Genomic DNA, 13,356 nt, shown 5'->3' with positions numbered 1-13,356 from the left:
CGAGAGTCACTACTCAGTAACTACAACAACAATGAAGTGGTATCGGAGAATTTTTGCGAGTATGAGTATATGAGAGCAGTATCGGCTGGTATACTGGTATCGGTATCGGGGCATCCCTAATATATATATATATATATATATATATATATATATATATATATATATATATATATATATATATATATATATATATATATATATATGTATTTGTATACACATTTGTTTGACTCGTGTATATTTGGGTTATTATTGTTGCTTCATTTCCACATACGTTGTGACTGCTGTTTGCAGCCTTGTTGGTTGTATTGTTTGGGTTTACAATATAAAAAGCCAATAAAAATATCTGAGTAATAATAACCAAAAAAGAAAAAACTGAATTTCTGGACCTCTCCCTGTTGATACATAATCGTTGCAGACATGTTGAGTCAAAAGGGTTAAGAATTTACTTTCCTCACAGCTTATCAGCTTTCCAATTCAAAAGATAGTGGTGTGAGGAAAACTAGATAAACTCTGAAAGAACTGTGAAGACAGGCGAAATAACAAACTGACTGACTTCATGGGAAACATTTCACGACGGATGCCATATCTTTTTTCTGCTTCTCTCTCTCTCTCTCTCTCTCTCTCTCTCTCTCTCTCTCTCTCTCTCTCTCTCTCTCTCTCTCTCTCTATCTTATCTTGTTTGTATGCAATCAAACTTTAATTACCAACGCTGGGAACTTGGCTTTGGTAAAAAAAAAAAAGAAAAAAGAAGAGCTAAATAAATACCAAACAGACAAGCAGGACATCAGTGCTGATGAGTTTGCTTTAGGGATTCATAAAATAGCGTCAACTAGTAAAGTTGAAACTTAGATCATATTTGGTGAAACCTGTTACCAGCCAACCACATGAGTCCAAGAAGGACTCTGTACCTTGTCAGAGCTGATCATCTACGAGGGACTCATCAGGGCAGAAAAGGCGCCTTATGAAATATTCCTGTGCCTAACAAAGATGCACACAGATAGACGCATGCCCCCACACCGAGACTGATGAAATAAGACAAGGCACACTCTAGAACAGCCTTGGACGCTAAAAGTCTTGAAATATCACTAAGACAACAGTTTAAACACTTCATAAATTGTATTTGTAGGGTTGAGAAATAAACTTTGTATGTGTGGAGGGGTCTATGTTTATACTGTATAAAGGGGGAGTTTAGAGGTCCGTCTTTGTTTTTAATTATACAGCTCTTAAGTACTATTATTAAATAATATTTTCAACCTTTCATGGTACATTTTCACCCTACTTCTATTTATACATCCGAAACAGCTCTTTACTGTGTCAATCTTTTTGAGCTGTGAAATTACTGTTTACATTTATAACGTGAAGGAAAGCTTCTGTTTGAAGTGCTGACATGGTGCAGAAAGTCCCAAAAAAGATTTAAAAAAAAAAAAGGCATTTAATACTCTTTGATTTAATAAAAGCCTACTGTATCTATGAACCAAGTGGAAAAAATACAAAAAGGGGGAGGAGATTCCAGGATGCCAAATATTCAAGAAGATCATTGTCAGATTCAAAATGGAAATGCCCATCCCCCATAAGATCAGACTGATCTCTCAAACTCTTCCAACATAATGCAACATGCTCACCATCATCTCATCACTCGTGCTGGACACAAGGGGAAAAGACATGACTTGTCACCATGGAGATTCATAAGAAATACTGACACCATAAACTATGCTCCATGAATTTCTCTCTTGGTGTTCACCAACTTGAACCAAGCAACTTAATTATATATGTAATATGGTTCCAGCTGGTTGGCGTTTATGCCATCTCAGCCCAAATCCATCACATGTTGGATAGAGCATCCATTAAACACCTCTCCACAAGTATGTGAGTAAATCACATGCTGCTGAATTACTTTATTGTAGTCAGAGCAGGACTTTGGTTCGGATATATTCCTCTTATCAGTGGCGCCACATGGCAAAGGAAAGGTTTATGAGTGAGTTCAAGAGAAGATCACTTAAGATTTCCTATATGGATACCGTGGTTCTCTCCCAAGTGACATCTCTAAATTAGGAAAGGGAAAAGAAGGGAAATGCAATATTTCTGCAGCTTCCTCGTAGATTGCATGAGCACGGTTTTCTTTGCTAAAGAAGAAAATGAAGCCCTTGCAGACTCAAAAATAAGGAAAAAGGGAACAGTTGAACTCTGTTCCTTAGCACTATTCACAGAGCAATCACTGAAATATTTTTTTTTTTTACCTGAGATCCATCTGGAAGCTATTGTGAATTTATTTCAGTCGTGAACTTCAGAGCTAAAAAATCTCAAATAAAATGTCAGACCTTCAAGTGAGAAAATGGGAAAAAAAAGTAATACAATTTTCCATTGTCAGTGACTGTGTTTAGTCTTAAAATAGTTATTTCTTGTAGGAGTTTTTCTCTTTTTTTTTTAAACACCGACGTGATATTTATATCTTTCTTTGGTAATGTGTTGTTTCCATAAGTGCAAAGCAGCCCCTTTAAGTTTTTAAATTGAGCAGATGTTGTCTGTCTGTTATAGACTGACTCCTTGGCCCAGGTCATGGATGAAGCTAACCTTTTAACACACCATCAGTGCAAAAAGATGCATCAGTCTTGCGTCACAAGATGCAATCCTTTTGTGTGTTCTCTTATCTGGATAAATCAAGTTGTTTCGGTTCTCGTTGAACCTGTCCCAACGTATTCTAATAAAAATGCAGTTAAAATCATGTCTGCCTCTTTGGAAAAGCAAGTAAAAAGATCAAATAAAAAGGATAAGAAGGAGGACATGCTACAATGTCTACATTTTGGTTAGTAAAGAAATCTGTCCGTTGGGTCCAATAACTCTTAAAGGGGACCTATTATGAAAAACACGTTTTTTCTTGCTTTAACATATATAAAGTGGTCTCCCCTCAGCCTGCCAACTCAGAGAAGGAGTAAAGCAACCAAATTCTGCAGTGTCTGTACAGCCGCCCGGATGATCTTTCCAATGTGACTTTTACGAGCCGTTCAGATTCTGTTCCCGTCGTGAGTCACGACAGGAGCAATTTCCATAGGTCGGCCTCCGCTGCTGAAACCACGGCCACAACTAACTCCGCCGGGACAAGAACTCCGCCATTGTTTCGAAGCGCTGTATCGTGTGGCTGTTTGAACAATGAGGGACAGTAAAAATTTGGTTTTGCATCGACACTTACCCTCAAAAAAGGATCAGTACCAACAGTACGGACCCGGCAACTGCACACGAGTCAGCGGTAAGTGACGTTAATTTTTTATGTTATTTATATTTGTCTACAAGTATGATCTTTGTATGGGCTAAGTATTTAGCTTAGCTCCGGTGTTACCCGTTAGGTAACACCAAAGCTCTATTAGTAATACATTTTTATACATTATAAATACATTATACATGTACATTTTTTTCTGTCTATGGTTTCAGATCTTCCTAATGCACCTGAAGCTGTTCAACGACACCTTCAGAAGACACTGCCCTTCCTTGAGCCAGCAATAGTGCATAAATGTTATTTATGGTGTATATAAACAGTGTATGGTGTATATAAGTAGTGTATATGGTGTATATAATGTGTACAAATGTTATTTTTTTTTTTTAACAACAAAGTTGCCATTTGTTAACATTCAGTGTTGTGATTTCTTTACAGTTAACTTGATTCATTTGTCTTGTAACATAATAAATTAAATGATGAGGAATTGGAGTAAAGACTGTGGTGTACCTGTTTATAATTCAATTAAAGCTTCCTGTGTGAATTAGTGTGAAGACGAGGTGACCCGGTCCCTCTTCAGGGAACTAAAGGCTGATTTATGGTTCAGCGTTACACCAACGCAGAGCCTACGGCGTAGGGTACACGTCGATTTACCGCAGAACCATAATTCAGGCTTTAAGATCCGTTTACACCGTGTAACTGCATGCGAGCGTTAAAATAAGTTAGAAAGCAGAGTAGATTAGTTGGTAATAAAAACCGTTTAAGAGAATAAAAGTCCAGTACATGTGCAAGAGCAAGTAGTGTGCAAAAAGTGCAAGTGTGCAAAAACACAAGTCCTCAGATCCCCTGTCTGCAGTGGTCCGTTGGCAACGCCTGGTTGTGGAGCCTAATGGCCACAGGCACAAATGACTGCCCAAAACTCTTGGTGCTCTGGCGGGGGGCGACAAGTCTGTGACTAAAGGTGCTCCTCGTCCTCATCAGTTCACCATTTAGGGGGTGGGTGGGATTGTCCATGATGGCATGCAGCTTCCTCCTTGTCCTTTTTTCTGCCACCACCTCCAGACTGTCCAGGCTGCTCCCACTACAGAGCCAGCCTTCTGCACCAGCTTATTGATCTTGGCTGCCGCTGACGCTGCCCCCCCAACATGCCACCGCAAAAAAGAGGGCACTGGCAACGACGGTCTGATAAAATAGCCGCAGCAGCCTGCTACAGACATTAAAAGACTGTAGCCTCCTTAAGAAGAATAGCCGGCTCTGCCCCTTCTTGTAGAAAGCCTCAGTGTTATCAGTCCAGTCCAGTTTATTGTTCATTTGGACTCCCAGATATTTATAGGTGTCTACCCTCTCCACCTCCACCCCCCGGATGGAAATGGGAGTGGGAATCCTCTTACTCCTCCCAAAATCCACCACCATCTTCTTTGTCTTGGTGGTGTTAAGCTGGAGATGGTCGGTGTCACACCGTCCCACAAAGCTCTCCACCAGGTCTCTGTACTCCTCTTCCCGGTTGTCACTGATGTAACCCACGATGACGGAGTCGTCGGAGAACATTTGTAGGTGGCATTTGTCTGAGTTGACTTGAAAAACTGATGTGTAGAGGGTGAATAGAAATGGTGCCAACACCGTTCCCTGGGGGGCGCCAGTGCTGCACACCACCATCTCCGACTGGCAGCCCTGCAGTCTGACATACTGGTGTTTATTGGTAAGGTAGTTGTGGGTCCAGGCCACCAGGGTGTCCTCCACCCTCACGGCCAGTTAGGACAGTCCAATAGAAAATAAAGCAATGGAATTGATTTTGTCGCTGACGCTCGCTCGCATCGCATGGGACACGCTTTAATAGTGTACGGAGCCGGCCCTTCTGCCCAGAGCGAGGATTTGTGCCCTCCCCTGCTACACGTCATTCAGGCAGCCAATCAGCACAGTGCCACATTATCATAGCCTCCCCACCCTCTCAGAATCCCTCATAGAGAAGGAGGTTAGAAGCGGTAAAAATAAAGACATGGCCCAGAGGCTGAATTTCTGATTTATGTAGAAAAAACAATCAAAAGCTTGTTTTTCAGACAAGGCTTTTGATTAACTCACAGCAGGTTAAAGTGTTGCCTGGGGTGTATAATGACCCGAAATGAACGATTTGGAAACCCTTTTTTTTTTTTTTTTTTTAAGCAGTAAGCACTGAACACAAATATTTCTCTGGGTGACTTTGACTGCCTCTTAGCTTTGGAGCCAATCACAAGTCACCATTTAAGGAATTGTAGTTTTGCTAATTCTGTTTTTATAGGTGCATGGTAGTGTTAAAATACTTTATTTCAATTCTATGTTTTTGCTTTTCTTTTTTCAAAATGTGTGTAAAAATACAATGAAAGCACTTTGATCATAGTGGGTCTTAGTATTAGGCAAATACAACCTCAGATAAACAAAACTTTTTAACTTGTAACTTTTTTCACTCTGGAAGAAGAAAATAATAATAAAAAGTAAAGCTGTAAGCAGCGATGAATGGGCCCTCACGCGTGCAATTTTCACCAATAAAGGTCAAGGACTCAAAACTAAGTCCGATGACACCACCCATGACACTTTATGTCACACCATTCAAATGTTATGGCAGAAAAACGGAACTATCAAATATTGACCGATCAGAAAAAGGGGCGGGGCTAATTCAGGCCAATGAAGGTCAAGTACTCAATACCAAATCCGATGACACCACCCACATGTCCTTATGTCAAACCATTCAAAAGTTATGGCAGAAAGTAGGAACTATCAAATATGGCGTCTATCGTCACCACAGTAACGCTTTTGACTGAGAAAAGTAATGTGCATCATCGCAGGATGGAGACGCAGATTTTGATGTATAACACACCTGGGTGCGTTACGGTTCGGGCAAAGAAGCGGCCAAAGCAATGATATAAATTGCGGCAAAATTACACGATTAATTCAAAATGGCCGACTTCCTGTTCGGTTTCGGCCATGGCGCCAAGAGACTTTTCTTTAAGTTGCGACATGATACAGGTGTGTACCGATTTTCGTGCATGTACGTCTAACCGTATTGTGGGGCTTGAGGCACAAAGTTTTCTAGGGGGCGCTGTTGAGCCATTAGGCCAAGCCCATTAATGCAAACCATTAAATATAACATTTTTCGCCAGGCCTGGCTTGCATGCAAAATTTGGTGACTTTGGGGCACGTTTAGGGGGGCAAAATGGCCCTCATTTCATCGGAAGAAAAATAAAAACATCTCCTACGGATACAATAGGGCCTTCGCACTGTCAGTGCTCGGGCCCTAATAATAAAGAAAATATTACTTGAATTTGTGTAAGATGACTCCTCAAATTTACCCCAAGATCAGACAATGTGCAATAGATGTGCAACAAAATAAAAATGAAACCCAAAAGCTACATGCCCTACATGCTTCACTGAGGATGTTAAAGTCCACATCAGCAAGGTTAGAGGAAGAGAAGCATTAGACAATTTGGGAGGGTTGTCAGGAGAAAGGATGTTATGTCTAAACAGAGAATGGAACCAAGACTGAGGTTTGCAAAAGTGCATCTATACAAAACACAACACTTATACGAAAGTGTCCTATGGAGAGATGAGGCCAAGTTGGAGTTGTTCGGCAAGAACCAAAGTAATCACTGCAGTTCAACAGAAACACCAGCAAGCACGGTGGTGGAGTGGTGATGATTAGGGTGGCTTTGCAGGCACAGGACCTGAGCACCTTGTAGTCATTAAGTTGACCATGAACTCATCCGTAAACCAGAGTATTCTAGAGGTAAATGTGAGACCATCTGTCCAACATTTGATCAAAATCTGGTCATGTGACTGGAAAATGGTCTGAAGCACACCCGCAAATCTACAACAGGATGTCTGAAAAATAAAATGCTCCTGATTTTGGAGTGGCCCATAGTCAAAGTCCAGACCTCAAAACAACCACTCCAACAGGAGATGAGACCAGACTGAGCGCAGCTCAAGAAAGAGGCAAACTAGAGAGCAAAAGATAACAAGGAAGGGTTAAAAATATACATCAAAGGAAACAGAAATCCTGCATTCTGATTCGTTCCACATGAAAGTGTTGCGGGAAAAGAAGATGAGGGATTGTGAAGAGAAACAAAAGCAAGGGTTGTATCTTCAAATTGTTGGATTTTCTGCTTAACAACTCATGAAGAAAAGAAAAGAAAACACTTCATCTTCCCGTATGTTCATTCCTATCATTGTCAACAACATGGGATGAGTCACTGGCACTAATGTCTTTCATTAGTGTACAGTTGGATGTTCATAATTGACATGCTAATCTGGGTTACTCAAAGATCTATTTTTGTTCTCCGCAAAACATCTCAGACTGATCTTGGAGCGGGAGAACAGCTCTGTATCCTTTTTTTTTTTCTTTCATTAGTTATATAGGCTTCCATTATCGCATGTGAGTCATGAACCTCAGAATAGAAGCTGGAGATATATGCAGCAAATTAGTTTTGGAGTATATGCAGTTGCATAGGTTCAATAGCCACGTTAAGGATCCAAAGACTAGAGTCATTTTATACAGTTTCAAGTTAAGATTCAGAGATCTAACATAAGATTACTCCAAAGATTTTGAGCTGGCGTTATGAGAGCGTCTATTTCCTTGCGATGAGACGATAATACTTGTACAAGACTTGCCTTGAATCCAAATTGACCACGGGAGGAATGATTTATTTCTTTTTCTCTACCCATTATTTTCTTTTTTGCTATCTCTTTTTGTGCCAAACCTCTTTCCACTGAGGAGAAGCAGCACCAATTCTCTACAACCTAGATGACAAACACATTTTCTCTAGCGCTCAGCCTCAAAAGAGCAAACCTCCACCGTGCAACAACGGGGACCAGATGGCAGGGAGGAAGCTGAGCTTATATCAGGCATCTTTTAGTTTCTCGGTGACAGGAGAGAATCTGTGATGTATCACTTGATTCCGTTTTCTTTGAATCTGGAAGGTATCATTGCTTGTGCATGACGAAATGGGATAAGAAGGGAGACATGGGGGGGCGTATCAATGTGACTCAGGTATGAAAGTGCCAAGAGGAGGTTTTTTTTTTCTGCAGTAACACATTTTCCTGAGTTTGTGTAAATTGCTCTCAGGGTGTCTTTTTCTGCTGGTTTTGAATGTTGCCAGTATGTGTGCCCTGCAGTTTTCTAGTTATAATTGAAGTGAGGGTTTCACACAAGTTTTCTTTTTTTTCTTTCGTCACTTGCACCCTGCTGTTCAGCCTTGTCCTAAGGGTGACGAATGTCCAAGATTAGAATCAAGTGACATGTATCCAAACTATTTAGGAGTTGTACTGTTATCTCTTGATCTTTTCCAAAATTAAAACAAACATTAAATAATGTGATTCCCCACCAACAGTTTCACCCATTGGTCTTATTGTAAGCCACTCTTTTATGATGAAAGGAGATGACTTCGCAGCTCTGATCATTTTTATTTCAAGTTTTTAGTCCCTTCAAAAGCCTGAGAAAGAAATAGTTGCAGAGGATTTCAAACTTTGAACTCATGTGTGAATGTGTTATAAAGCTTCTCATACTAGTGGATTAGAAGTTGAGATATACAACTCTGTGAAACCCAAAGGAGCTCGACATGTGGAGAAAACATTTTCAAACAAACCACCGAATGTGCCTTGCCATATCTCATGTTCAGGAATAAAGTTTGTTTGTTGCGCATTTGTTTTGATTTGGCTCTTCTGTTTCCACAGAACAATCAAAGTGGAGGTGTATGATTGGGACCGAGATGGCAGGTAAGAGGGATTGCAAGGATATTCCTGGTATTTTTTTACATTAATTTCATTCAATTAAAAAACATGAGGCGACCTCTTGGGAGCTGGTTCCAGGCAGGCATCTCCAACATAATTTATTCTTGCTTGCACTCCTCTGCATGGTTTATTCTGGTTACTCCATCTTGTTCATAGGTCTGTTTGATGAGTAAAAAAACTACTCAGCTCTCTCACGCATTCTGATGTCTTCCAGCTGCACGACTTTAGGGTTAAGTTATATTTATCATCCCCAATATCTCTACATATGCCTGATAAGTGGGGTTTGCCTAGATCGTAGCATAGATTAGCAAAATTAAGTGTTTTATCATTAAGAAAGCATTTGAAGTCTTCACTGTGAGAAAGGACTGAATGAAATAATTTAATACAGAAATTCAAGTGAGGATCACGGTCAAAATTTCATTCAGCCAATCTCATTTCACATCTTATCAACAAGTTCTTTTTTCTGTTGGGCTAGTTCTCTGATGTTTGTGCCTGACTTTTATTTTATTTTTTCTTGTTCTCACATCTACTCCCAAGCCACGACTTCATTGGAGATTTCACAACCAGCTACCGAGAGCTAGCTCGAGGGCAGAGCCAGTTCAACGTCTATGAGGTGAGTCATTCCACCGTTCTCGCACCTTACTTAGATGTCTGTCGGCTACTAAAATCTTCAAATCCCTCTGTGACAGATGTTTGGATCCTATTTCTGGTCCAGCTGACATTTCCATCACTGACATTGGTGTTGCATTGTCTTCCGTTATTGTATCACTTTTCCCTTCATGAATACTTTCTGCAGCTGCAGCATTACAATATTTGTTAAACTATCATGAAAAACCACATCAGTTATTCCATAATGGAAAGTCCTTTATTTAAAAAAAAAAAAAACAAAACGGAACACATTTTTATGTTTTCATCAGTTGTGCATTTTTCCTATTTTCTTTTTCACTTTATTTATTATGACACTGTAATCCCAGGTTCTGTATCCCTGACACACATATAAATTGAGTATTAGCAGCAGGATGAAACAGGATTAATAGGAGAACGATTCAGGGATTTACAATGATCATAGCTATTTCTCAGGGGACAGCAGGAAATGTATTTTTTCTTCATCTTGGACTCCAAGACTGGGCGGCAAAGCCAGAAAATGTCATTGGTGTATCCTTTGTTTATTGAAATCACCATTAATGTTGTACACAATTGATCGCGTTAAATACTAATTATAAAAAAAAAGATGACGGTTTCAGATGACACATCCTTTTGTTATATTCATACCCTTTAAGATAAATGTAAATGTTTGAGTGGCAGTTGAAAGTCAAATTCTCACCAAATATAGAGGACATGTCAATGCTGTCATGCCCCTGTGGTTTGGTGGCCTTCAGCGCAGGACAAATACCTGTCTTTTAGATGTCATCTCCATTATAGGCTACTTTTGATTCCTCTCTACCTCCCAGTGAGACTGAAAGGCCCTTTAGTTTTTGCATCAGCAGATTGTTCGGTGTGTCAGACAAATTGCCATCCCTCCATGTTAAATTAGGGGCTGTCACTTTCATGCCTAGCAGCCATTGAGAATTGAGGTAATGAGCTGAGACAACTCTGGTTTCTGGATTGGCATTTCTCCTTTGTTCTTGAGCCAATAGAACGCTGCTAAACTAAATGTTACCCTGTCTCTCTCATCCATTCAGGTTTGAACTTTCCATTTTCTTCCATACTATGTGATTGATGAGCAGGTTATATGATCTTCCATGAGCTGCATTTCGCCATGAAATCCATGCACCCCCTTTTAGAGTCCTCCACACCTTGATATTACTAACATCAGATACGTGGGTGAATATACATACCCAAAACCCACACACCATCTCTCATCATATTGGTTGGAAACTCTAAAGAGATAATTAAGTAGTAGAACTACAAAGAAATTACATGACACACACACACATTTTATTTAATTGTTTGTAAAAACACACGGTTGATGACCAGACTCGACAAACACAATATTTAGACTTTCATATTATTGAATACTAAAGCTGCATTTTTGTTAAATCCCAATCAACGTCTATGAAAATTTGTAAAAATAACCAAACGAAACATGGTAAATAATTCTAAAAAAAGCTTTCAACAATCAGAAAGTGATAGTTGCGCTTATATTTATGTACCTTCCCCTTTGGGATTGATAAAATATTAATGACTTGAATTGAATTGAATTACTGTATTTATTTGTAAATATTTTTTGTGTTAGCAGAGACAGATTATAGCTGTCACATTTCTTTACATTTTCCTTCATAACTCACTGATATATTACAATACAATAATTAGGATTTAATTAAACATAACAAACATGTTAACATTGAAATGTAGTAACATTGAAAAAACATAAGGCAGTTGTACTATACAGTTACTGACTGTATTAGAAATAAAAATAAACCTGCTCCAAAATTACATCTCACCATGAAGACAAACTAACAATGAAAATGGAAACCAATGAAACACCAACAGGTGTTTGCGTTGGTTCTTACATGAGGCCGTGTGGTGTTGAGGCAACTTCTCAACATTTGATATTTTCACAAAAAACAGCATCCAAACACAGTAATTATTCACATCAATTGGGGGCCTGTACTTATAAAGCCCAACAATATTATAGTTAAGACATTTGTTAATTGCAGTGCTTCATGTCAACAATAGCTACGATAAATACAGTTTATTATTTCATAGTTATAATCCTCCTAACCGTCCAGCCTCCTCTGAGCAAACTTTCAGGTTTGCTTAGAGGAGTAGAAAAATATCCCCTTTTTAAAAGGTTATTTTTATAGCTTGAAAGATTACTTTTGTGAACAACTTCCACTGTGGTGGAGTGACCCTGCTGCTTTTCCATGATGTACACAGTCAGTACTTTTATTGTTGCTTGTTTCGAACTGAAATAATTGGCCATGTTATAATTGACCCTGCTCTCCTCTACGCTCACTCTGAAAATGTGTTTTAAAAAGAAAATATGAAAAATAATATCATTCCATCAGTTCAGTGTTTTTCAACAAAATTGAAACTGGGGTGTAGATTAAAATTAGTTGTTTTTACTTATACAGGTGTTTTCTCACATTGTTGTGTGAACTTCAGACCTTGCACTGAAATGCATCCTGAGAAATCCAGTCACCGTCAGCGTTTAGTCCTGCGATTATACCTGGCATTAAAATGTGTAACCAAACAAGCCTTGAGAGATCAGTTCTGATCTTCTCACTCTATATGCAAATAAACACGCACACCATTTTCACTAGGAAACATCAAATGCATACTTTTTTTACAAGAAGCAGAAGATGAGATCCACTACACACTTTTGTATTTCACTAAACTTAATTCAACAAAGGACAAAAAAAAGTTAGAGTGTATAGGATACAAGGAAAGATCCACCATGGATAAAACAAAAACATTTAATGAAAAAGCGATTTATTGCGTAAATGTATCTGCAAAAATGACTTTGCGCCAAGCTGTGACGATAATATATTCAGCAGTCCTTGAATCTGTCTCATTCTCATCTTGACTATTAATGAATGTTGACACAAGTGTCTCAGACCACCTTCAAATGTGTCCTGAGTGATCTGTTCTGAAACCTCCTCAGTATGTGTTCAGACATGGCACCAACGTTTGCCTCTCGTGAGCGGGTTCTGGTGCACACTTAACATCTACTTTAACAGGTACTGTACGTGCTGAAGTCCCAAACTAACAGGAGGATAATGCTTCTTATGTTGACTTTTGAGGTTCAGCCTATGACATAATGATGCAGGTAACATCTAAAAGAGACTGCAGTGCATCAACAGAAAACTGCAATGACCTCCAAAGCCACGCTATTAATTATTGTGTAAGTGTTGTCAGTCTACCTTTAGTCCAAACTTTGGTTTGTTATATTACCTGTAGCTCTTGCTGTTTATTTTTGTAGGTGATTAACACAAAGAAGAAAATGAAGAAAAAGAAATATGTCAACTCTGGAACGGTGAGTATAGATCCAGAAACTAAAAGAGGCGGTCACTTGTACATTGCACACACTTCTCTTCTTTTAAATGACTGCTTCTTAGATTACATAAGCTTTGAAACATGGAAAGAGTATGTGCTCTCTGAATTTTGAAAAAAAAAATTCAAACATTTGGCAAAGGAGGTAAGCTTTGTTGATTAAGTTATTCAAAAACTTAGCTTAGGTACAGGATATTGCATTACATGGATGACCTAAAACACACTATTTTATTATAACATTTGTTTACTATGGAAGGTTAGTATGATTTTAGGAAAAGTAATGGAAGAAAAAAAGATGAGACACAGCATGTGATGTAGGTCGTGATGGAAACTCTTAAGTCTCACTTACATAGAACATGGAAGTTGGACAAATTAAGGATGAAGGACCTGAAGAA

At 39.0% G+C, this 13,356-nt stretch overlaps 1 protein-coding gene across 2 annotated transcripts in view; it reads left to right on the top strand.

Moving 5' to 3' along the window:
* The window catches only part of cpne5b (copine Vb), a 178,523-nt gene that overhangs the window by 133,691 nt on the left and 31,476 nt on the right, over positions 1-13,356 (top strand). For both annotated transcript variants that reach the window (XM_061727693.1, XM_061727692.1), the window contains 3 exons: positions 8,909-8,950; positions 9,503-9,578; positions 12,891-12,944. In XM_061727693.1, the coding sequence (XP_061583677.1) occupies positions 8,909-8,950; positions 9,503-9,578; positions 12,891-12,944 (172 nt within the window). The remainder of the gene's footprint in view (positions 1-8,908; positions 8,951-9,502; positions 9,579-12,890; positions 12,945-13,356) is intronic.

The sequence above is a fragment of the Cololabis saira genome, chromosome 8 (genome assembly GCF_033807715.1).
Source record: "Cololabis saira isolate AMF1-May2022 chromosome 8, fColSai1.1, whole genome shotgun sequence".
NCBI lineage: Eukaryota > Metazoa > Chordata > Actinopteri > Beloniformes > Belonidae > Cololabis > Cololabis saira.
Note: the sequence above shows the minus strand (reverse complement) of the source record. Positions and strands in the feature narration are given on the sequence as shown.